The sequence below is a fragment of the Pteronotus mesoamericanus genome, unplaced genomic scaffold (genome assembly GCF_021234165.1).
Source record: "Pteronotus mesoamericanus isolate MK-2021 breed Mesoamerican mustached bat unplaced genomic scaffold, CSHL_Meso_final scaffold_167, whole genome shotgun sequence".
Lineage (NCBI taxonomy): Eukaryota > Metazoa > Chordata > Mammalia > Chiroptera > Mormoopidae > Pteronotus > Pteronotus mesoamericanus.
The window spans coordinates 861908-887554 of record NW_026555308.1 but is presented as its reverse complement, the minus strand read 5'-3'; the positions used below and the strand labels follow the sequence as shown (position 1 = coordinate 887554).

General features: G+C 50.2%; 1 protein-coding gene across 2 annotated transcripts in view; it reads right to left on the bottom strand.

Moving 5' to 3' along the window:
* The window catches only part of MAPK8IP3 (mitogen-activated protein kinase 8 interacting protein 3), a 51456-nt gene that overhangs the window by 16206 nt on the left and 9603 nt on the right, over positions 1 to 25647 (bottom strand). Inside the window, exons 2-8 of one of the 2 annotated variants that reach the window (XM_054589393.1) lie at positions 20675 to 20795; positions 18164 to 18234; positions 17757 to 17848; positions 8918 to 9062; positions 4975 to 5221; positions 3935 to 4037; positions 3559 to 3677 (exon numbers count right to left, since the gene is read on the bottom strand). In XM_054589393.1, coding sequence (XP_054445368.1) covers positions 3559 to 3677; positions 3935 to 4037; positions 4975 to 5221; positions 8918 to 9062; positions 17757 to 17848; positions 18164 to 18234; positions 20675 to 20795 — 898 coding nt within the window. The remainder of the gene's footprint in view (positions 1 to 3558; positions 3678 to 3934; positions 4038 to 4974; positions 5222 to 8917; positions 9063 to 17756; positions 17849 to 18163; positions 18235 to 20674; positions 20796 to 25647) is intronic. The other variant, XM_054589394.1, reaches the window with a different exon arrangement.

Here is a 25647-nt window from a genome sequence, read left to right as displayed (position 1 = left end):
GACAGACAAGCGGGCTACCCGGAGTCATTGGGTAGTAAGGAGGCTGGTTAGCTTTGGTAAAACCCTCCAGAATCATGTGAGGGGCCACAAGTGTGGCAGGAGCACTGGTAACAACAGGCAAAAGTGGAATGACCCAAATGTCCATCAGCAGATGAATGAGTATGGAAGTGTGATCCATCCAGACAATAAAACAGTATTCGGCCATAAAAAGGAATGAAATTCTGGTACCTAGTATAGCCTGGATGAACCTTGAAGGCATTATGCTAAATGAACCCAGCCAGACAGGAAAGGCCCACTGGTATGAAACATCAAAAATCGGCAAGAGTGTAGGTGGGCAGTAGAAGAGCGCGCTGCAGGCTGGGGAGGGGCAAGGAGCGACTGCTCACAGGTAGAGTTCCCTTCCAGAGGTAAAATGTTCTGAACTTATATGCTAATGACTGTGCATCTCTGAATATGCTCACAGCCACGAGATACACTTTAGGTGGGAGAACTGTACGGTGTGAAATTCCTTCTCCATAAAGCTCTTTAAAAGAAAGCATAGCAGGGGGTCAGAGGCAGGGATGTCACTCTAAGTCAGACTTGGGTTTGATTCTTGGCCCTGCCACTCTACCTCACGCTCGCTAACCTCAGTTTCATCTCTAAAATGGGGACACGAACAGTACGATGCGGTAACAGTGGCCATGAACATAAAATGCTGGCGTTACTCTGGAGATAGGTACAGGTGCAGTGGGCTCCTGGTACCCCTCCCTACACTCCACTTGCCACCCCTGGCTGCCCAGCAATAGCCTCAGACCTCCTCCATTGCTCCTCTGGTGGCAGTGGGAATGCCTAGCTGGGTCCACAGACCCTGGCACAGAGATGCAAATGTCACCTGCCTATGTGCTTTTCTAGGGAGGAGGCTTTTATGTATTTATCAAATTCCCAAAAGCTCACTCTGGCTGGCGTGGCTCAGTGGACTGAGCACTGGCCTGTAAACCAGAAGGTCGTAGGTTCAATTCCCAGTCCTGGCGAGTGCCTGGGTTGTGGGCCAATATATCTCTCCCTTTCTCCCTCCCTTCCCCTCTCTCTAAAAATGAATAAATAATATCTTTAAAAAAAAGTCCCCAAAGCTTAAGAGCACGTCATGATCTACTGGGTCAGTTCTCAGGACACACCACACCCCCTTGCCGGAGAGGCACGCTTGCAGGACGTGCTTGCCAGGCCCGCAGGGGTGTAGCCTCCAAGGTTCACCAGGACAGAAAGGTGCCGCCCCAGCGTCTCGGTGTGCGGGACTATGTAAGAGCCTTGGCCACTTCACGCTGCTGACACGTGGCCTTCCCATGGCGAGTACACCTGCCCGAAGTAACCAGGCCCCACGCCTACTGGTGTGAGTGCAAACCCAAGGGAAGAAGCCTCTAGGAAAGCAACATGTAGCCTGTCCTCAAGAGTCTGCACTCTTCACCTTGGGGTTCCCATGCCTAGAAACCTGTCCTAAAGAAATCATCAGAGATGTGGGCAAAGATGTACAGCCACAGATATCCATAGTAGCCGTATTCAATCAGCAAAAATCAGAACCAAGAGAGAACTGATTAGGTAACTTACAGTCACACAAAGGAAACAAAGTTAAAATGTGTAGAATAGGAGGGGTTCAGGGAAATGGTAATGTCATCCACAAAGAAAAGGACAGACATGAGCTGACAATCCACGTCCCGCGTGATCTATGATGCCTGGAAGGGTATCGCCAAGGCATGAAAACACACGGCACGGGGGGCACCCCCCTGGTTTTAACTCCCTCCTCGGTAATGTCTGATATTATGTCAATATTATAATATGCATGTATCAGTTTTTCTAAAATTAAAAAATGCCTAAAATATAGTATGTACCGCATTATCTAAATATATATGTGAATATATATATGAATTATATAAAGAGGAGTGAAAGAATGTCAAAGTATTAAAAGTGATTGCCCCTAATTAGATTTTCTGAATATAAAGTTTCTGTACATTTTTAAATATAAATTTTTACGCTTCTGAGAAAGATTCTATTAAAATATACACTGCCAAAAGTGGGCATGTTCCTGATCTTAGATGAAAAGACTTCAGTCTTTCACCACTGAGCGTGAATGCAGTTTACAATACTGAACCGTACACTCAAAAATGCGCAAGATGGTAAATTTTATGTGTAATTTACCAAAATTTAAAAATTGCCTGAAAAAACTTCCATTCCAGACACAAGGCAGTGCTAGTGTCAACACTCCAGATCATAATGCTCGCAGGAGGTACCCCCTACACCCAGACGCTAGCCCCAAGCAAAGAAAGCGACAACTGATAGATTGAAAATACCAACTGGACCCTTCCCTGCAGACCCAGGCCTGGCAATGGCTGCAGCTGGAAGGCTGGCCACGTCACTGGGGACGGCGCTGACCACACAGAGGTGCTGAGCGTGGGAGCCCAGACACCTTTTGGAATGTCAGTGTTAACCAGTGAAGTGACATGTGCAGAGACGAGCAATAAAACCTCTTCAATGTGAGACAGCTCTCTCTCCTTGGCAGATAACAAAATACAGATCATTACATCAGAAGGCAGCCCTCAAAGATTCTGGAAGTTTCTACCCCAACTTGTCACATGCACACTTGAGGGAGCGCTGATGGTTGCAGTACCAGATGCTGCTTCCTCTCAAGTGATGAGGACAGAGAGGCCCTTTCCCTGTGGGCCATATCAGGGGAACTGGGTGGGGAGAAGACCAAGAGAACCACTGCTCCCCGCACATAGACATACTCTGCCCCCAAAGCCCACCTTACCAGCGGGTCAAGTGGGGAGGAAGCACTGAGTTGCAGTCCCTGAGGTCCTGGAGCTCTTCCCACAGCATGGATGTGGGGACAAGGCTGCTTCTCAAGACTCAAGGCTCTGGACAGATATTTGGGGTTAGGGGTGTTCAGGGGTTGGGGTGGAGGGGCACATGGACACATAGTTGGGGACAGGAGGTTTGATCCCCACTGAGACTCCTGAGGTGACACTTCCGACTTCCTGCCTGCTGCACCGGAGGGCCCCAGCCTGGCCCTGAAGCCATATGAGCAGGGCAGTTCTTGGCTACCAACAGCCGCCGGGCAAAAGCAGGTGCTCTACATGCCTGATGACCATCCCAGGACGGGAGGACAACAGCAAGTCTATTGAGCAGCCAGCTCTGCACCCACGTCAGACCCAGATGCAGGGAGCTGCGGTGGAGACCAGAAGTGCCGAGGGCACGGAGGTGCACTGAGCCTTTCTGGGCATTTTCCTTTCAGAGCAGAGGAGCTGGCAAGAGTCACCACCCAATACATTCCTAGGAGTGGACTCCCTTGGTGGGGAGCGGAGGGGTGGTGTTCCAGCCTGGTGCTAATTGGTATGGGTTTCTTTCTGGGTGATGTCCTGTTCTGAAACTAGATAGTGGCACAACTCTGAGTTCTGTGGTATGTGAAGTGTATGTCAAAACTGTAGAAAAGACATTCCCAGCTCACAGCTCACAGCGACTTTGCTTTTGTTACAGACAAAACCAACAATAGCCCCAGGGCCCTAGGGTCACGAGACAGCTCATGTTTACCTAGCAGGTCGGCCCCTTCATCCACGTCCCCGATGACCTCGGACCCCGCAGTCGACAGCTCGTGGTACAGGGAGTCAGTGTTGATGCCAAAAGCCTTGTTGACGATCCCCTGGGTTGGGCTGTGAGGACACGCAGCAGGGAATGGCAGAGTGAGTGGGCAACATCTACGGGCCAAGTATGGAGACTCTCCAACACCCTACATAGGCGCTCTATGTCAACAAGAGTTGTGCAGGTGCAGGTGTGGTGGGGGACAACAGGTCAGTGCCCCAGATATTCTGCTGCTGTGAGAGGCTGTTGGGGCACCTTCACCAAAGGCACGGACTCCTGAGGTGAACGCTGAGCTGACCAGGACCTGGACCCTGGGCCCAGTGAGTACCTGTTGCCAGTGCGGTCTAGGCGGGGCTCCCGACCCATGTCCAGCTCTGGGGTGGAGTCAATGATGTCTTGAACATCAGACCACTCATCACTGCTGCCCATGCCTGGGGGACAGAGTAGGGCTGAGGTCAGGAGGGTGCCCAGCAGTTCCCTGCATTACTCACGGTTGTCCTCTCACCCGATGTCTAGAGCCCCCTGCAGACTACTGCCAGGCAGAGACTATCAAGAAAGGGCTTTTCCACCCTGACTGGTGTGGCTCAGTGGATTGAGTGCTGGCCTGTGAACCAAAAGGTCGCCAGTTGGATTCCCAGTCCAGGCACATGCCTGGGTTGCGGGCCAGGTCCCCAGGAGGGGCGTGTGAGAGGCAACCAATTGATGTCTCTCTTACACATGATTGTTTCTCTCCTTCTCTTTCTCCCTCCCTTCCCTTCTCTCTAAATAAAAATAAATAAATAAGTAAATAAAATCTTAAAAAAAAAAAGGTTTTTCCCAGGCCGGTGGCCGGGTGGCAGCTCTCCCCCAAAACTGCCTCCTTCTCATGGTCTCATCTGAACTGGACAAATGTCCTAGTTTTTCTCCTCCCTTTTCTCTGTTCTGTGTCCGCTGGATGATGGTGGTCTACCTTTAGAAGCTGAGTTGTACCCCCCAAATTCACATGTTGAAGCCCTAGCCCCCAGGACCTCAGAATGTGAGTGTATTTGAAGAGAGGGGCTTTAAAGAAACGATCAAGGTAAAACGGGGCCATTAGGGTGGACCCTGATCCCATGACTCCGTTCTTATAAGAAGAGGGGATTAGGATGTAGACACACAGAGGGATGGCGGCACTTGGACACAGGGAGGGGAAGGCATCTGCATGCCAAGGAGACACGCCTCAGGAGAAACCAGCTTTGCTGGCGCTCCGATCTCCAACTTCTGGCCTCCAGGACTGGGAGAAATAACCATCTATGGTGTAGAGTGCCCAGTTTATGGTGTTTATTACGTGGCAGGGGGTGGGTGGCTGTCCCCCTGCCCAGACCCAGCAGCGCCTGACAGTCGCAGTACCTATGCTGACGTTGCGCATCTCCTGCGTGACCTGAACCTCCATGTTGCGGCTGTTGCGCTTTTCCCGGGCCCGCTTGCTGTTCTTGGTGCCCGTGCCGTAGTCCCCCAGGGGCTGCAGGCTCTCGTTGAGGGGCGTGACTGCGGCCGAGGGCACAGAGGACGTGGGCGTGTTGGACTTGGTGCCTGTGGTGCTGGGCGTGGCAGCCGCTGAGGACTGGCCTGACTCAGACATCTCATCATGTGGACACTAGGGCCAAACACAGAAGAGGGGAAGCTCGTTGTGTGGGTCACTGCCCCCTGGGGCCCTGGGTGAGGCCCCCTCGCTCGGCTGCTTTGCCACTTGACCATAATAAAACAGCATCCGCACTGGAAGGGACAGGTGGACCCCTGTTCTCCCGGCTCATTCCTCATGGCCTAGTCACTTGGCTCATCTAGCCACTGCCTCTGGCTTTCCGGAGGCAGCTGCCACCTTATTTAAACGGTTCAGATGGGGCTTTCAGCTTGCATGCTCCCCGATGATGCCGTGTGTAATGGACATGGAGCTACATGGATATGACGCAACCCTTTGCAGCTAGCTGTGTGTGTGTGTGTGTGTGTGTGTGTGTACATGCGTGCACGCGTTGGGGGGTCAGAAACAAGTTGCAGTCCAGGGTGGGCAGAGGGCTCTAATAACGGGGCCAGGGAGGAAGCTTTCTGACCTGGTTAGCACTCGGCTGCTCGGCAGTGGCTGGCTATCCCCCTGCACCCGAGTCCTGCTTCCCACCCTGGCCCGTCAGAAGCTGTGAAGGGATGCGCACCTCTCTGATTCTGCGCATTGTGGCCTCCCAAACAGAGACACCAGGGGACATGTAATGCTTAGCCTCCACAGCTCAGCTGGACCGAAGTCTACTCTAATTATCTACATAAATACAAACAAACTGAAATTCCATTTCCACAGAGTGGGATATCCTCAAAATATTCTAGGAGTGAAAAAAAAACTAGATTATTAAAAACTGCAACCAACAGTTAACCTTAAGAATTACATGGAGAAAACACATGCTACTTGACTAAGTACAGGACTTGAAAGAAATAATTTCCTCTCCTGCAGTCTTTCCTAATGGAACTACTGGACACTCGCAATACAAATAGCTCCCACTCCTCTATTAACTAATATTAGTCACTGAGTCACCCCTCAGCAGGGGCCCCAGAGCCTCTCCACAGCCTGCGGGTGCCAGTTCCCCTTGGCCCCTGGCCTCTCTTTTGTGGTGCTGAGAAGGGGCATGGTCTTAGGAGGCGCTGAAGCTCCTGGAGTACGGGTGCCGCCAAGAGGTGGCTCATGATACACACCCCAGTCATCGGACAGTGCCACGTCACATGGTTTCCCCAGAGGGCATGCTTCCAGGGAAACTTTGTAACAGGGCTGATGAGGGGGGTGTTCCGCCTTCTCCATAAAGTTGGGTGAATGCTGGGACCGACCTGCACCCGCCTGTAGCTGGAAGGGCTGACCTCTAGGGGATCGGGAGCCAGAACTGGCGGGAGACTTCTGAGACCTGTCTTTTCCCAACAGATCTCTGGGGCTGGTCACGGCCAGGCCCAGGACAGGACTCTGCTTCTCAGCCTGGGAGAGTGAGTTCTGGCTTCATCTAACAGGCTCCTGAGACTTCTCTGCCAAGCACCCCCCAATTCCATATCCTCTTCTAGGCAGGGGTTCTGACCTGGAAGGCTGCGTTCCCAGGTGATACTTGTGATGTCTGGAGACACTCGTGGTTGCCACATCTGGGAGGGTAAATGTTTTTGGCGTGGAGTGGATGAGTCTGAGGGTGCCGCTCAACACCCCGCAGAGCACAGGGCAGCCCCACGCCCTTGGACTGCCGACAAGAAGCCCTGCTTGAGAACTTGGCCCTCACTCCCTAGAAGCGCCTCTGTCTAAGCACTTCAATTTGGGTTCGGGGTCTATAGCTTAGGGTCAAACTGAGAATGAAAAATTCTTTCCTTTTCATAGCACCAACACACACTGAAAGCGTTTGTGATGGCTCCCCCGGCGCTCTGTCACTGTGACCGAGGCACCTGGGCGCCCTACGGGGAGGGGGCACTCTGCTGCCACCTGGTCCCATGCTAGCACTTGAGGAGAGACGGGGAGAGGAGACTGCATGCATGGGAACTCCAGGAAGACTAGGGGAGGTTAGGTGCAAGAGGCCCCTCTCACAGAACCGCACCGTCCGCTCCTCATCAGCCACGTTTCCCAGCCTATCTCTGACGCTTAAACCTGTGTCTGTGGGTTTTCCGTGGGTGTCCTCGACCCTGGTAATCACTGAGGGAAATTCTGCGACAGAACCAGGACACCCCCAGCTCCCTTAGCTCTCCGTTGCCCTACAGTCCACCACTTACCCACGGACACTCCCCCTGGCCACCACTTACCTAAAGGCAAACCTCTCAACCTCCTAAACATCAACGTGTAGCAGTGACCTCCAAATGCAAAGAACCCAAACTCTTAGCGGTCTTTCCTCACCATGAGTAGCCACAACTGTTTGGTTAAAACACTGAAAATACAGTACATAAAAACAAAAAACAAAACAAAAACAACAAAAAAAAATTAAGAAATTAGAAAAACCTTAAAACCTAGAGCATGAAGTTAAATGAACTTAAATAATTGTTTAAAAAAATAAAAATCAAATAAAATACACCTAAGAACTAAAAGACAAAACAGTAATTTATTAAGAGAAAGACTATGTCAGACAACATAGTAAAAGAGAATAAAGACGTCATGAGGAAAAAAAAGCTGGCTCAGACACAAATAGGAGAAATGATAGTCCAAGAGACCAGAGTGAGCGAGAGGGGCCGCTAAGGCTTTCTGAGGCTCATGCGGCTTCTTCAACAGCTTCCAGGGAAGCCCTAGCTCCAAGCCCAGTTTTCATTCAGGTGAGAGTGAGTGTGAGCAGTCAGCTTAAATGGATAAGCCTGGCCTGAATGGTGGGGACAGCTGGGACCCCACAGGCCTACGCCCTTCTGCCCAGCCCCGCCCAATAGGAGGACAGCCTGTAACTGGCAGGTGAGCACCTGGGTCAAATGTCACAGGGACACGCTCACTCCCTGGAACAAAAGCTGAAGCCACCGGAGTCACAGCTTGCAGCTACCTCCTGCGGGCAAGCCAGACAGTCAGAGGCGGAGCACAGTCAGCAAGGAGCTACAGCAGAAAGGAAATTTCTAGGACGTCTGGGCCCCATGTCCACAGCCTAACCCCACCCAGGTGCCAAAGCCCTTTGCCACCTGCAGGTGTCTTCCAATAGCCTCTACAGGAAGTCCACCAGTCCCAGGGTCACCTCCTCCACCCCTGAGGGTGGCATCCTTACCTGGCAAGGGGTCAGTGTCCTGTCCTGTCAGTCTGCCTCCGCCAGGCAAGCTGAGCTCATAGACCAAAACTGGCTGCAAGTGACCAGGGACCCTGAACAAGTGATGGGCCATGGAAAGTTCCTGCCTTCGGCCTTCTCGGGGCCCCCCCTTCTGGGTGCACTCCCTGGTTAGCCGTGCACCCCCAGGATGTCGCCTTCTCAAACTCAGAGATCCAGAAGTCATCAGCATGTGCAGGCACGAGAGGAGAGCCCAGGGAAGGGACACTGCCTCCTGGCCTTGACTCTCCTGGTTGCTGTGCAAACCTCACACACCAGAAGCACAGAACACTCTGGTCGCAAGGCCAGTGCTTTGGGGTTTATTTGGGGGACGGTCGCTAAGTTCAGTCCTAAATGGGCACACCTCAAATGCAGAGAGGTTTAGCCTGGACTAATAGGTGCCAAGGCAAGACCAGGCCCCCCTAAGCTGGTCCAGTTTCTCCATCATTGTTGCACCTCAGGGACGGGTCCCACTAACCCAGGGAAAGCTGCAAAGGGTTGTATGCAAAGACTGGGCTTTCTGAATGGACATGGGGCGACAGGGAAAAGACCCTCACTCCACAGCACGGCTACAAAACCTGGTAGGTGGAGCTGAACTGCAGCTGGCCGAGGTCACTCAGGTGCCAGTGGTCCCCCGAAGGCACGAGCTTGCCCCCCATCTGTGCACGTACCATGCCGTCGGTCAGGGGGAAGACATTCAGAGAAGTGGGGCGCTCCTTCCTGCTGAAATGTGAGAGGGAGGACAGGAAGAGGATGGTCAGACGGTGGCTCATGAAAGGAGAGCTGAACACTGCACATGCGGATGCCTATTTTGCAGATGGAACTGTTCTACGTGCCTGGCTCAGCTGTTGTGAGGGCGAGGTCTTCTGGGAAGCCTATCGTTCACAAGAACCTCCTGTCCTCTCCTACCTACGGCCCCTCTTTCATCAAAGGCATTTGCACGTTCAGGGGAATCTCTGTTTCACTGCGATCCTATATAACACTTCCCTGTCCACTATGTTGTGATGTATCGTTTTTAGTTTTGGTTTTTAAGTAGACACCTGGTGTGTGTGAGCGAAGATACCCTGCAGCAGTTCCGATGAGGGGCCAGCTCTGACTGGTCCCTCAGAGTGACAGCTGTTACAACGATGGTCTCCTTTATGTGGAGCCCAGACTCATGTCTTGGAGCCAGGTAGGAAAAAAATCAACTCTTGTTGCTTCCACTCTGTTACTTGTCTCCACCGCCCCGCCCCCGCCCCGCCTCAGCCCCTGTCCCTACTCCTTTATTGCTTTTCCATAAGACCTCACTGAAAAAAATGTTTGAACAGAGTACAGAGTAAGAGGGCCCTGCCCTTCTGCTGGGTGTCACCCCCTCTACAGTCCCCTGGGCACCCTTCTCTTGCTGTTCCCAGATAAGCTGAATGCACAGAATTGTTCCCATTGTCAGGGAGCACTGACGCCAGGGAGGGGTTCTTTTAAAGCTATGCTAGGAAACTGGGGAATTCTGCTGGCCTAGACTTGGGCTTGTCCCTGAGAAGACACTTAGGGGCCTTAATACCAGTGAGGGCAAATCAGGCACCAGAAGGCGGAGACAAGGCCAACTCCCACCTGCCCCAGGGGAGACAGTGCACCCCAGAGGCCGGCACCCATAGAGCCCAAGCTGCTCAGAGCTGTTTAGGCCAAAAGTTACAGTCCCTCATACCACAGCCTTTCCTGCTCAGAGCTCATCCCCAGAGATGGAGATGAAAGGGGTGGCGGGGGGCTTCCTCGAGTTCCAAGAAACTAGGCACAGAGGCTAGAATATTCTGGAGACAACAGGTTTCCTCATGGTGCCTGGTAGATGCAGGTCATGAAAAGGGGGAGCAGCGTACCCCCTGTTGGCCAGGACTGCCTGTGTTTGGGTAGATGGCCTCGTGAAGTCCAACTTTGGGAAGGGGTCTCTCTAGCTGGGGTCCCCACACAGGATGAAACACAAAATCTGTCAATCGAGTCCTGCTTTATCCCCTCTGTGATCAGCTCCTCTGCCCTGTTCAGGAAGATGCTGCCTCTTGTAGAGCAGGGTCCCTGGACCCACTGGCACCTGGCTGTACCATCATGGGAGCTAGTCTATGGCCGGGACAGAACCAGAGGAGCAGTGTGCTCCCACGCGGCTGGGGCTGCCCGTGCCTGTGGGAGCCATACAGAGGGGCCCGCTCAGGGCCTAGGCCCCTAAGGAAGTGCCTCACACAGCCCCCTTCACCTGTGACAGAGGACGCTTTCTCAGATGTGTCCATTAAAGTTGAAGAAACTCAGATCCTATGGAAGACATCAAGTCGGAAAGCTCTGAGCCTGCAGATTTATCAAGACATTAGTGGCCCATGGCTTAGCACTCACTCAGGCTCTGACACAGTCCACGAGGACTGAGGCATCTGGGAAGGCAGCCTCTGCCACATGTTCAGCATGTCCCTGGAGGAGGGCCAGGTGAGAACTGGCTGCAACTTCCATCTGCTCCCTCGGGCTCCCAGCCTGCCCTTCGCTCACTTTTCCTCCTTGGGACTCCCAGTGCCGGTACGGGGAGCCCCTTTCCTGGCCGGCTCTGACCCCGGGTGAAATGCACGCAATGCGTCCCTTGTTCCCAGACAAGTTCAATCCTAGCTGTCACCAGATCCTTCAGGATAATGGCAGGGGCAGAATATGGGCACCCTCAAAGGAGAGGGGACAACTGTCCATAACCTGCTCCCACAGCTCTGCGTGCAGACACACACTACACCCAGAGAGAGCCAGGCCACTATCGCCCAACAGAAATCACCAGGAATTCTGCCTCATCTCTCTGAAGCTCCCCACAGAATCGCAAATGGGCCTATTCTCTCAGCCCTGTCAGCACCTGCTGGGCATTGCTGACTGACAGCCCAGAGCCCCGTCTGAAGCTTGTCCAGTGTGTCCTCTCACTACATCCCCGAAGCTCCCTCAGGAGATGCCTATTCTTGTCCACTTCAGAGGCTGCAACCCAAGGGGGTCACACTGCCTGCAAAGGTCATGCTGCCTGTGGGGTCGCGGTCACGCCGCTGGCTCTGGGGACCGGGGCTCTAAGTGGCTGAGCCAGGCTGTTTGACCCCAGAACACAAGGTTTCCATTCCACCCACTGCCCACTACGGCAGTGCCAGTCCTGAGCGTTAGGTGCAAAGTCCCATCTGTGGACGGGGAGACATTTGCTGAATGGAGTCTCTATACCAGTATCTACTCTGGGACTGTCTTGGGGAACCTGGGCCCGCCTGCTGTCTCCTCAATGTCGTGGCCCTGTAAATGCCCCGTCAAGAGCCTGTGATCTGTAACCATGCTGCAGGAAATGTGTCGAGAGGATTCAGAGACCTCCTGTGCTCATAATTAAGAACCACCAGAGTCCTAATTTTCCTGACCCCGAAGGCCCCCAAGCACCTTGCGTGACAGTGCAAATACTGCGCAGGCTTTACCTTTTCCTCCACGACTGACGAGGACTGTGGACAGCGACATACACAGGGCCAGCAAACGGCAGTGACAGCACAGAGAGCAAGACAAGAAGACAGCATTAGAGAGCATCAGGGAGCTCCGGCAGCGCATCTGCTCACACAGAGACTACGTATGCAATGGCAAAGTCAGGCGCCCCACTCTACACTCCGGAGACAGATGCTGAAACGTGCAGACGTCTACATGTGACAGACACATGGCACACAGACACATGACCCTCTTAGCTTGGAGGAAAGGTTCCAAACAAGGCCTGTCCAGCAGGTCAGCAGGTCACACATGTACTCAGCCAGCACAGGATGGTGGCCAAGTGTGCTCTCCAGATGGCTCCACACACATGTGTACGTGGACATGCAGGGAGGGAGCACACAGCTACACGTGTTCATGAACTGAACCAAGTGTTTCAAGCACACACTGATTTTTATTCTAAAGACACACAATTCCAGAAACCAAGTCAGGAGTGAAGGAAAATGCCTGTCTGGGGTCAGCGGCAAACAGAGGCTCCCTAGCACTAAGGACGAGCCTCATGGCGGGAGCTGGAGAGTCTGAACAAAGACCTGGGGCGGAATTACACATTTGTCCCCCAAAGATCCCAAGTCGTGGCAGCAGAGGCTACATCCCAGAGAAGAGTGATCCAGGGTGATAGGCAGGGCCTTCCCCGTAACCCACCAATGTAGCAGCACTGGTCATAAAGGAATGTCGGACCTGCGAGACGCACAAAGGCCAGGGGTCAGCACAGTGACCGAAAGCTCATGCTTCCTCTATGTCCACAAGTGTTCCTTGTAAAAACGTGAGGCAGTGGCTGCCATCCACGTCTGTTCACCTGGAAACAGGTCCAGGGGCAGAGTCAGGCACACATGATGGCCCTCAGGACATCCTGCTTCCAGCCAGTGTCTGGGCCACGGAGAAACTGCTGCAGGGAAGGCAGGACCCCTACGACTGCTGCCGCAGCCACAGGACAACCACCCGTGGACTGGGGGGGAAGCTAAATGCCTCCAGCTGGCTGGCAGGGCAGTGAGGGCACCCAAACACGCGACACTCACCCCCGTTTCCTGTGCCGTGCTGCCCAAACAAGTGCTGTTCCAGCCACTACCCCACAGAGGCATGCTCCTCTTTACAGCTGGGGACCTCAGGAGGAGTGTGGCTGGCAGCCCCGGGCACCCAGGCACAGGGTGGCAACTCTGGACAGGGAAGGCCCAAGGGCCTAGACAGGACGGCAACAGTCGGCACAGCGTGCACACCTGGGCCCCAGGCATCCCCTCCTGGCAGGACCGGATCGGGAGGCAAGGCTTGCAGAAATCCGGACCAGAGCCCCAGCCTCTCCTGGACAGCCAGTGGGTCTGTTTTACAAATGAAGGCGCTCTGTGGGCCACAGCTTGGTGCGGAGAGGCCCCTGCCTGGCACGACCTCACCACAGGCACTGCTGTCTACTCTGGGCGCCCAAGGCCCGGCTCACCCAGAGGCTACACATGGCTGCGGGCAGGACACAGGATCTGGACTTGCTGGCATTGGACAGAAAAGACCTACAGACCCATCCCTTATGCAACAGTTTGATGGGTTTCTTACAACCAGCCTGTTCTAATTCCCTGGAGAGGAGGAGGTCCAACACAGTCTTCAAGAGCTGCTGAAGGGCCTCAGAGGGGACCCTGTGAGCCACCCCATGAAGGACCAGGAGTCATGAGCAAGCAGACAGTGCCTGTCATGGGTCAGGGGCTTCTCTGGGGAGAGAAGGGGCTAACTTCCCACAGGCTGCCTGCCACAGGGGCTGAAGCATAGCTCTGAGAGACAAGGAAACTGGAGGAGCCAATCCTGTGCTCATATAAACTCGGCCACATGACACACACTGATGGCAGGTTCCCTGACAAGGCCCGGCCTCCACCAACATGCGGACTTCCACAGAAGGCACAGCCCATCCTGCAAGCACAGTGCCTCTTCCAAGCAGAGGAGAAACTGGAGGTCAGATTCGGCCCTGATGAAAACCGGGACCCTCAGGGCCCAGCTATGGAGTATGGGCAGCCTCTGCTCTTGGCTGAGCTTACGTCATCCTGAGGTTCCGAGGACATCTATTTCTGTAGCAACCCTGGAGTCCAGAGTGCTGACCACTGTGACTTGGGACCCTGCATGCTTATGGCCTCTAAGCCCTGATTTCAGAGGTCACAATTCCCTGGCACCCAGGAAAACTGCACCCCTCTCCTTGGGCCCAATCCTGCATGACCTTCAAGGCGCTCCTGCCTTGAAGAAAGCTAGTGGGGACACGGCCTCAGGCTCCAGAATGCCGCGGCTCGGGGACGAGCCAAGTGCCCAGCACCCACTGGAGATGCCTCAGCTCCAACTGCCCTACCAAACTTCCCCCTAAACAACACGAAGACCCCTGATTCCAGGTTAGAATTCCAATGCAGTTTTTTGGAAATTCCCTCAGCAACTGATGAGAACCGAGAGTGAGGATTTCATGGTGTGCTCAAGAGAAAATGTCCAAAGCCATGACACGGTAGCTTGGAGACCTGTATTCCCCACTTTTGGATATACCTGACCCAGGAATAATACCTGCAGAGTTTTGTAGTTTAACAAAGTCTTTGACCCAAAGTCCCCTCAATTCCCACAGGGCCTCAAGGTCGGCTAGAGAACAGCTTCCATACCCTTCTCTAGGGCAGGAGCGTTTCCAGTAAGAACACCCACAGCAGTTGGAGATCCTACTCCTCACAAAAAGCTGCAAGATATTGCTCATCCCTTGACGTCCACCCTTCCTGGGCCCCGCTAGGCCTTCGCATATACAGTATGCATGTCTTTCTTTTTTCAATTATATTTTATTGATTATGCTATTACAGTTGTCCTGATTTTTTCCCCCTTTGCTCCCCCCGACCCAGCACCCTCCACTCCCTCAGGCAGTCCCCCCCCACCCTTGTTCATGTACACGGGTCACGCACTTAAGTTCTTTGGCTGCTCCCTCCCCTGCACTGTACTTTACATCCCCATGCCTATTCTGTAACTACCTATTTGTACTTTTTAATCCTTCTCACCCATTCTCCCATACCCCCCTCCCAACTCTTTATCTTTAACCTTTGCCATTTTAATTATAATGTGTCTTGGGATGGGTCTCTTTGCATCCATCTTGTTTGAGACTCACTGTGCTTCCTGGACTTGCATGTCTATTTCCTTCACCAAATTTAGAAAGTTTTCTTTCATTATTTTTTCAAAACATATTTCCAATTTCTTGCTCTTTCTCTTCTCCTTCTGGCATGCCTATGAAGCGAATGTTGGAATGCTTAAAGTTATCCTACAGGTTGCTTACACTGTCCTCATTTTTTTTGGATTCTCTTTTCTTCTTGTTCTGATTGCTTGTTTTTGCTTCCTTATGTCCCAAACCATTGATTTGATTCTCGGCTTCATCCACTCTACTGTGGTTTTCCTGTAATTGTTCTTTATTTCAATTAGTGTGTCCTTCATTTCTGACTGGATCTTTCTTTTGCTGTTGAGATCCTCACTAAGTTCCTTGAGCATCCTTATAACCAGTGTTTTGAACACTGGACTTGATAGATTTCTTATCTCCATTTCATTTAGCTCTTTTTCTGGAGTTTTGATCTGTTCTTTCATTTGGGTATTTTCTTTGTCTCCTCGTTTTGGCAGCTTCCCTGTGTTTGTTTCTATGTACTAGGCACGAATTGCTTTGATTCCGTGTCTTGGTAGTGTGGCCAATTGCAGTAGGTGTCCTGTAGGGTCCAGTGGCACAGCCTCCCGTCACCCAAGCTGGATACTTGAGGTGCACCCTTCGTGTGGGCTGAGTGCACCCTCCTCTTGTAGTCGAGCCTTGGTTGCTGTTGGCAGGTCAATGGGAGGGATTTACCCAGGCCAGTCAGCTACAAGGACTGGCTATGACCACTGACCACCAATCTCTGCTGTCCACAGAGGATCTGCTGTGCAGGGGCAGGGTGGTGGTGCTCAGATGTGGTCTGTAGCCATCCACTGGGTGCGCCGGCCCTGGGTTTTCCTGGGTGGTGGAAGCGAAGATCAGCCCCCATCTGTGTTTTGCCCAGGGTTGCCCTGCCTGAGCTATAAAGAATATGAGATGGCTGCTACTTGTGCTGGGCCTGGAGATTTCCAAGCGTAGCCAAGCTATGAATCTAGGCTGCTAGTTCCAGGTCTGAGGCTCACTGAAGCTAGATGCTGCTTGTTTGAGAAGATTTAGGAAGTTGTGAAGCATGAGCCATTCACAGGGAAAATCAGCTTGGATGGGCCTGTATGTTGGGTGGGACGAGTCTCTGGGGACCTCCAAGGCAGGTCACACAATGTTAGCCAGGTCGATGGAATCTTAGGCACCAGTCCTCTGACTTTGTGGGGAGAGGGCCCAGGAAAGGAACAATGGCATCTGCCTGCTTTGATGCCAGACACCTCAGCCTCCCCCTGCACGCCACTGGTCCCCTTCCTGCCTCCTCCCCAGCACTGGAGCTCAGAGTGAGTGAGTCCCCGTAGGCAAGTCCATATGTGGGTTCTTTAAGAGGAACTGCTTGAAGCTCCAGAAGTTTCTTCCACAGATAATTCTCACCGGTTTTGCAGCCAGAAGTTGTGGGGACTTATCTTCCTGGCACTGGAACCCTGGGTTGGGCGGGCCTGGTGTGGTTCTGGGACTACTCGCTCCCAAGATAGCCCTCCCGAATTTTTATCCACCACACATGAATGTGGGCCATTGCACATCTGCGCCCCTTCTACGAGTCTGGATGGATGTGGTTTCTTTAACTCTGTAGTTGTCAAGAGTTCCATTCAACTCGATTTCTGTCAGTTCTGAGCAACAGTTGTTCTATATTTTAGTTGTAATTTTGCTGTGGTTGTACAAAGAAGCGAGCCATGTCTGCCTACGCTGCCATCTTGACTGAAAGTGCCACAGTACGCATTTCTGTTTCCACATTTGAAGACTCCAATACAGGAATGCAATAGCTTTGCCCACAGTGACCCAGAGAGGATGCTCACAAGGAAGCATCTGAGCCTACTTGTTTACAGATACAACCCCATAAGGAGGCAGGACAAAAAAAGCTTTTGTAGCCAACAAGGCCTACACACCTATGACCCGACTAGGTGCTGTAAGCCTTTGCCTGCAGGAATGAGAGGTCACAGCTAGAAATGGGCCAGTGGCTGAGCACAATCTGTCAGGCCTGGGATTCCCAGCTTGGTCCATCCTCTCACCTGATGGAGGCTTTGAAAATTGGCACCAACCTCCCCAGCCCAGGTCAATAACTCAGATCTCTCATGGGTCAACTCCCTGAAGCTGTCAACACCCTGAAGATCTTTGACAACCTGCTCCCTTGGGGGCTGGGGGCTGGTTTTATCTGACCGAAGGGCACAGGAGATGGAGAAGGAGCCTGGCCTCTGCAGATTTCTCCCCACTCCTCTAATAAACCAGCGCTGGGCTCCTGGGCTCAGACAAGCCAGGGCCTCTCAATCTGCTAGTATCAGCACTGCCCTGCCCTGCAGGAGGAGTGCAGCTCTCGGATTCTGGGGCCACTGAGACTTGCACAACACGGCACCGCCCTCCATCTCCATCCTCCGGGCACCCCTTCGTGAGGCTGAGACAAGCAGGTAGCGATACCTTGTTTGACCTCAGTGAGCATCAGGTGTGTTGGGTGATGCAAACTTCTCACTGCTCTGCCCGTGTCTGTAAATGACTTAAAGGCACCACAAGTGTTGATTCTGAGGCTCCAAATAAATCTTAGTGAGTAGGCGAAGTCACAAACACAGAATCTGCAAGCATTAGGATGGACTGTACACAATCTCCGCTGGGCACCTGTGACTGCACATGGGCCGTTCCCTCCCCCCTACTCTGGCACCTGGAAAAATCTTAGCACACATTCTTGTCTTAAGCCACGCACTCCGACCAGACACCCCTCTTCCTGAGTCAGGAGGATGCAGCTCTCTGGCCTCCTCTGGGACAAGGCGCCACTGGGCTCTGCAGGCTCTGGCCCCGCCTACCTTCGCCCAGGCAGGCTGCTCTCGGTCTGGCTGTTTCCCCCAACTTGCTGCATCTTGGACCTCTCGATGTGCTCCACGTAGGTCTGTATCATCTGTGGAGAAGGACACCTTTGTGTGAGTAACGCCGGCTGACCAAGGCCCGTCTGCCTCCCCTCTCTAATGTGCAATGTTCTTGACTTGCTGTGCTCTGATGGAAAAAATGACAGAGCTCAGCAAAACGGAGCCTGATCAGCATGAGGCTGACAGCTTTCCAGCCTGGCAGCCGGACTCCAGGAAAAGAAAAGCCAAGGAGGCAACCAAGGTCAGTGGCCACCCCATGTGTCTGGCTGTGGCTGCTTTCTTGTGGTTTCATTCCAGTGTGTCCTGTGTGGCCTAGAGGTTGATGCAGATCATGGCTGGGCACCTACCTCTGTGTGTCGCTGGTGCAAAGCGTTGTATTCCTTCTTCATCTCTGATTCCCGCTCCTCTAACCGGGAAACTGGAAAACACAACAGCTGTTTGTCAACCACACAATCCAGTTCTCACAATTCCATACTGCTCTAGGCTTACGGAATGGAGGGTGGAGGGTGGAGGTTTACAGGACAAGCCAATGGCTGGCGCACACTACTGCAGCATCTGAAGCTCAGAGATTGTTGTCAGCAGGACAGAATCCCCTGGGGATGCTAGAATGCAGATGAAGACTTGTTCTGGGGGTGTGTATTGTATGTGTGTTGTGTTACTTGAGGCTATTCAGTTCTGCTACAAAAAGATACAGGGCAAGTGAAACACACAAAGCATTACTACCTAAGCTTAAGTTAGCTAGCAGGTTCCGGAGATGCAGGCAAAACTCACAGGATGTGTCAAGGGTAGACCAGAAGTGAGCAAGAGGCTGTGGAAAAGGGCAGAATTCGTAAGTGAGTAACCTCTAAGATGTGTTAAAGAGCCAAAGAATATCCACGACTTAGACACACAACAGACACACAAGTGTCCGTTACATGTGTGTACCAAGGGCTGAAAAAAAAACAAGTCATGATTATATACTACTTTCAGGCTGGCAGCAGTGTCACCCCTAAATCGGCAGCCCCTGTGACATAGAGGACGGTCCTCTCTGGCCTGCATGTGTTCTGTGTCTGACTGTTCCAAGGCCTCGCTGGGGAACTATAGCGGCAGCTGGTGACCACACCCCTACATCTCACCAACAGAGCAAGCATGCCACTGGACAAGAAAACCTTCTGTCTGCAGTCCTTTGTTCAAACTGCAACTCTGTCCTTGTAGTCCCACCAAGAGGGGACAGCTGACATGCAGAGCCAGGGACAGAACACATGACAGTCATGGGCCCAGGACTCATGTGCCAGTCCTCCCAGCACCCGCTCCATCCTCAGTATGTGAGCCTCTCCGTCTGCCCCACTTTCTGGCTATTGTTGTAAACTGATTGAACAATGACACTATTCAACATCTCACTCAGCCCATACACTCTCCTGTTCCATGAGTCCCAGTGTAGCTTTCCCAGCAGCATCCTGGGAGGCTACACTGTCAAGGCCATTCCCTCCCTAACAGGTGGGGCCTCAGAGTCTGCATTTCTATTACTCCAGGTAATGCTGACGCTGCTGGTCCAAGGACCAAACTTTGCGGAGCAACAGGTATTTGCACAAAGCAGAGTAACAGCTTAGTCATCCCTGGAAGAGCTTTAAGTGCCTACAGACGCTGGTACATAACACACACAGAGCTGGTTGCGAGAGGAAGACCCTTGGCCTCTGCACCAGCCTCGGCAGGGGCTGCCTGTCTGCACACGAGTCCCTGGAGAGGACTTTGGGGTCAGAGCCCCAGGACCTCTGCTAACCTCTCTGCTGGGTCGGGGGTACAGACCGCTGCCCAGAGGTTTGTCCTCTCTCCTCTGGCTCTCATTCATGGCGCTGACCAAATGAACAACTTCAATCTGTAATTTGGAGTTTAAATGTTTTCCTTCTAAGAAGAGCTGAAAAGGTTTCACTATGAAAAGTATTCTAAGCACAGCAAATGTCAAGGAGTCTGCGTAATTATAGAGAGGGTTTATCTACACATACCTAAACTGGGCCTTTTTGTTTGCTTCCAGTTTGCAAATACAAGCAGGTCTGCACAGGTACGTGGCCAACAGCCTGCGGGCCGTCCACAACTCGCCAACACAATGTGGGGTACTGCCTTTTAAGTCTTGGTTTGGGATAGTGATAGACCCAACTCATCCAACCATTTTTCTTCCCAATTTTATCTGAATTTTTCAGAGAAATGAAAGCACCTGCCATCCAAGGGAACTTGGTAAAGCAGCAAACTAGGTGTCCATCGTCAAAACTTCTAACTACAGAAAACTGAAATCACACAGATCATTTTAATTTTGACAGTATAATTTAAACAAAGACTTCTGAAAACTAAAAGCATAGTTCTTGTCACAAAAATAGTAAAAAAAAAAAAAAAAATCCCTTTCTTCCCTTCTCTTCGCAAGGCAGAGGGTGTTCCTATAGGGACCTAAATCGCCTGTGCATCCCTCCTAGGGACTGTCACTCCAGGGGGCTGCGTCATCAGGCCGAACTTCCAGGTCACAAAACAGCAATCTTTCCTCAGTGGTGCGCAGACAAGAGCCTCGCAGGGCAGGCAGGCAGCTGCAGAGCTCTGTCCCAAAGGACCATGTGAGGATCACAGATTTGTGATTTGGGGTGAGACTGCAGTATGCGCGAAAGTGCTACATCATCAAAGGGGACTTAATTATTTATTTTATTTCCACAAAGCATTGGAGGCTGATTACAGAAATATATAGCAGTGTACTGGTTGAAGGAATCACAGTAAAATAAAATAAGGCTATTGCTGGATTTTCTCACTCTTTTCATCAAAGTTTCTCACCATTCTGCCCAGCTGCGGGAGGCCTGAAAACAAAGAATTCAATGTCAGCCCTCGGGCAGGCTACTTACTCTGGTCTGCATAGTTTTTGGCCTTCAGTTCCAGCTGGCGGGTCTGAAACTCATAGTGTTCCACCTGGATTTGTAGCTCTTTCTTCTCTTGTTCCAAGGCATCTTCAAACTCAATGAATTTCTACACATGGAAGGGAAAGAACTGGCATTATGAATGTGGGATGGTCAGATGGCGGCAACCCTCCACAGAAGGGCCACAGGCTTTAAGGACCAAAGTGAAAGACCAGGCTCAGGGCCAGAATGCAAGGCTCCCTTTATGTCACATTACCTGTCACCGTCTTCGGGCAAACCCGGACACAGACCACAGGGCCAAACGGAATGAGTAACTGTAGCTTGTAACCAGCTATCCGGGAAATCATATGAGGTCCAGAATTTAGAAAGTTCCATTCTTGGTTTAATTTGAAATTCAATAATTTTTTAACAAGGGGCCTTGCATTTCCATTTTTGCACTGGGCCCCACAAATTATGTAGCTGGTCCTTGTGCTAAGTTTCTGAGCAAAATTCTCAAACCAAGTGAAAAGAAATCTCTTTGAAAAATAAAAGAAGCTCCTGAAAGGTCACAGGAGGACACCCAGCTTGACACTGAAAGTGGCTTGCGATGCCAGGTTCTGAGGGGGGTAGGGATGGGCACTGGCTGCCACCCCGATGCCACCAACTCTAATTCCTATGACAGCCTCGAGGGGGACGTGTTAACACCTCGATATTACTGAACAGACAAAAAAAGACTATTACTGAGAAATTTCATTTGTAGTAAGAACTAGTATCAGGTAGGTTAAGACCTACAAGAGTTCCTTAGAAGATGGCAATAAGAAACATCGCTGATGTCAGGTTCTGGATATCTAGAAATGTCAATTAACTTGGGTAGGCCACGCCTGTGTTTCCCGTAGTAACTGCGTCCAGCACCCCGACTCCAACACTGGGTCCTGGACACTTCTCCCAACAGCAGCTATTCAAAGGCCTTTCCGCTAAAAACTGCAGCGGGGCGGGGGGTGGTGGCCCCTGTCTGAAGGCTGACTTACTCTGTGCAAGGACTGAGAGGGTGGGGACCCCAGAGGAGGACTGGGCAGGGGAAGACTTGGCTTCAGGCAGAAAGTCTGTATTAATGACATCACATGTAATTTAAGTAATGTGAATTACAAAAAAAGAAAAAGAAAAAGAAAAACAACCGCCCCACAGCCAGGAAAAATAAGTGGTTTTGAATGACCATGGATATAACCAACATATGTAAAATGAACAAATGCTCTTAATTGACTGGCAAGAATATTTTTTAAATTGGGCAATTTTAATTCTTATTCCTTAAAAAAATTAAAAGAATGGCATACACAACATATGCTTTTGTAGAAAAATCGTATGAGAGTGTTAAGTTAAAAAGGAGATTATTTTCTAAAAACCATAAATCTACCATCCACCGGTAGTTAAAATTGGGCAAGTCTGTGTGTGTGAGTGTATGAGTGTGCAGGGCAGATGTGCGACCATTTTGCACACAGTATTTTGTGACCGACCATTCATTTAAACTGGAGCATCTTTCTACATCAAGAAACACATTCTGCCACTTCCATTTTTAAGAGGTATGTGTTCCACTGTACGTGTGCATGAAGCACAGTTTACTCATTTGATAGCCTATCGTTCTTTAAAATGTCCATTACCATCATTACTACCTCTGTGTCTGCCCAATGGCGTCCTACTGTCTAAGGCTGTGGCCGCACACTGCTGCTCACTCTTCAGATGGGAATCCCAATCCATGCGCCCAACACAGTGGGGTGGTCCCCTTTCCCAGAGCTCTCACCATCTCTCCATTTAGCTTGACAACATTGCTGCCAATCTGACAGGTGGGAAAATGGCCTAGAATAATTCAGTTCTTTGATTACTAGTAATATTTAACATTTTTTCCATAAATTTATTCGTAATATATAGTAAGTTCTCACATAATGTCATCAACAACTTCTGTGACTTTAAGTGAAATAACGTATAACGAAGGCATTTTACCGTAGGCTAACTGATATAAACAAGAGTTAAGTTCCTACGGCATCTTAGCAATGTTATTACAAAATGCCTTTGAACAAAAGGACGTTATTTGAGGACCCGTTGTATACTACTTTTGTGAATAGCTCATATCCCTTTGTGCCATTTCCCAGCATACGTTCATATTTTTCTTAATGATTTATAAGAACCTTTATTATACACCTATTCACAGATTTGTCGATCTCATGCCTGCAAGTACTTTTTTTAAAAAAGATTTTATTTATTTATATTTAGAGAGAGGGGGAGGGAGTGAGAAAGAGAGGGAGTGAAACATCCATGTGTGGTTGCCTTTCGCGTGCCCCCAACCAGGGACCTGACCCGCAACCAAGGCGTGTGCCCTGCCTGGGATGGGAATCAAACCAACAACCCTTTGGTTCACAGGCCAGCACTCAATCCACTGAGCCACACCAGCTGGGGCTATTTACTTCTGTACCATTTACTTATTTAACAAGTTATCTTTTTCTCATTGCTTTGAAATGCCACCTTTATCATATGCTAAATTCTAACATATATTTCAATCTATTTCTGAGCCAGCGCCAAAGGCTTGTAGCGTTACAACATCTTTTAACAGCTGATACATATTCACCCTCTTCAAGTCTCCTTTTAAACATTTTCCTTGGTTAGTCCCATTGGCTTATTCTTATAGATTAACTTGAGAATCATCCTGAGTCACCTGTTTATTTTTTGAATAAACATTTCACCTGTCAAAAAGCACCAGTTTGCTGGTTCTCAGAAAGAGGTCCCTATTTTTGATCAGAGATGCTCAAGGCTAAGTATGGGATGAGGTGAAAAGTCATCCTGAGCCAGTGAAGAACTCTTTGATGGGGCAGCTGAAGGTGGAAGATGGAAAATTCTTTTTTAAAACTCATCACTTCAAGGAGGCTTTGTAAAAAAAAAAAAAAAAAAAAAAAAAAGGGTTCTTTGATGCTACTGCCATTTCACTATAAGTTTTTCCCATCTATATTTCATCATATTACCTGTATTTGATATTTGGGAGTCAGCTAAAAAGATTTTCAAACTAAAGACAATGTAAGAAAACCTACCCCCAGTTCCTTAAGGTCACACAGACTTCCTAAATCTGTCCAGACAGGCGATCATTAACATCCAAAATAGGTGACAGTGCCAAAAAGCCTTGTCATGACATAAAATCCACATGCCTATATATTCCTGATGAAGTTGGCCCCAAACCAGGTCCCATGCAGAAATTGTGACTATGGCATTTTAAGGCCTTTCAGCATCCGGAACTGCGGAGACATTAACCTAGAGAGGGAACATCTACATAATGTCTGTGTACACGGACTGCCTCAAGGCCAAAGGCAAAGGCACGGTCGAGGCAGGGAGATGGGTCCCACTGAGGGTGGGCTGACACACAAGATCATTTGTAGTCCACTGGCCACATGGAATCCTGGTGCCAAAGAGATGGTCCCACAGGGCAGGAAATGCTTAGACCTTAGTAACTGACATCCTTTCCATTCTCTAGGCACTACCAGCTGATAAGGGGTATGAGTGAGCACTCATGGGGAGCAACTCCCTACATGAATAAAAAGCATCAAGAAACCCACAAGGGACTACCAGCAGACTCAAGAGGACCCTGGCCAGCCTCACCCTCCCTGACCGGCTTCCCTGGCAGGGTGAGGACCACTGCTGTCCAGTGTGCGATCCTTCCCAGTCTCAGAGGTCAGCATCTTACCAGAGGTGATGACCAGGGACCCTTAGGGGCTATGAGTTTAAGAAAATGTTACAAACACAATATGGTGCTCTACAGCTTAAAAGAAATCCTTCTCTTCTCCTCTTGAAAAGAATATTTCAGAGTCATTAAGGTAATTTTAGTTAACAAAAATGCAAGCTAGCCATTTAACCATAATGGAATATGCAATGCAATCTTCATCAAATATTATAAGGAATAGCTAATGTGAAGGAACAGTGCCTGGCCAAGATTAAACAAATACTTAACCTTTGCTTTTTATGAGGACATGCTCAGGACTAGACTTGAGATGAAGTAAAAATTATCTTGACAAGTGAAGAGTAGTTGATGGGGTCAGAAATAAAGCAGAAGCTTTGTGTTGGTAGTTAAATAAACAGATGAGGAAAAGAAGTTGCAAATCAAAGTGCTCTGCCAACACAAGGGAGTGCAGCTGTGGCAGGTGGGGAGAGGTGTCAGTAGGGAATATTTTAAACTGGATTAAAGTCAGAAAAAATTCAAGAGGTTTTCAAAGAAAAAAATATTTTTATTTACCAATCATTTATTTTAGATTTAAAAGAATCAAGAACTTTCAGCAGTGGGAGAAAGATAGGGTAGAAACTAAGTTAAGTCTGCAAAGAAAGTCTTCTGTAAGAAAAGGAAAAAATTTTCAAGTAGAATCCAACTATAACAAAATACGAATGGAACTTAGAAAAATAAAAATTTAACTCTCAGCATTTGGGTTAAGTGGGTCTGCATGGCACTCACTGGAGTATAAAAAGTATGTCTTGCCCTGACCAGGGTGGCTCAGTTGGCTGGGCTTCAACTCAAAAAGCAAAAGGTTGTCAGTTCAATTCCTGGTTACGGCACATGCCTGGGTTGCAGGTTTGGCCCTGGTTGGGGTGCCTACCAGAGGCAACCGATCGATGTTTCTCTCTCACATCAATGTTTCTCTTCCTCTCTTTCTCTCTTCCTTCCCCTCTCCCTTGCACATGCTATGGACTTGTGTTTATTTGGAATTGTCATCTGTCTTACCAAGCCTATTCAAAATGTCATGTAGTACATGAAAACCCATGGGTGTTTAAGGCAACTTTTACGACAAACCTTTAAGTATTCCAAAAAAACAATGACAGCAATTATACAATTGAAAATGTGCCAGAATGGCTTATTCTTACTATGTAAATATGAAATACTTAATTCCTACTTCTAAAGACCAACATACCACAGGAGTCCCTTTTTAGATTTAAGATGTAATCCTCCCCATTAATAA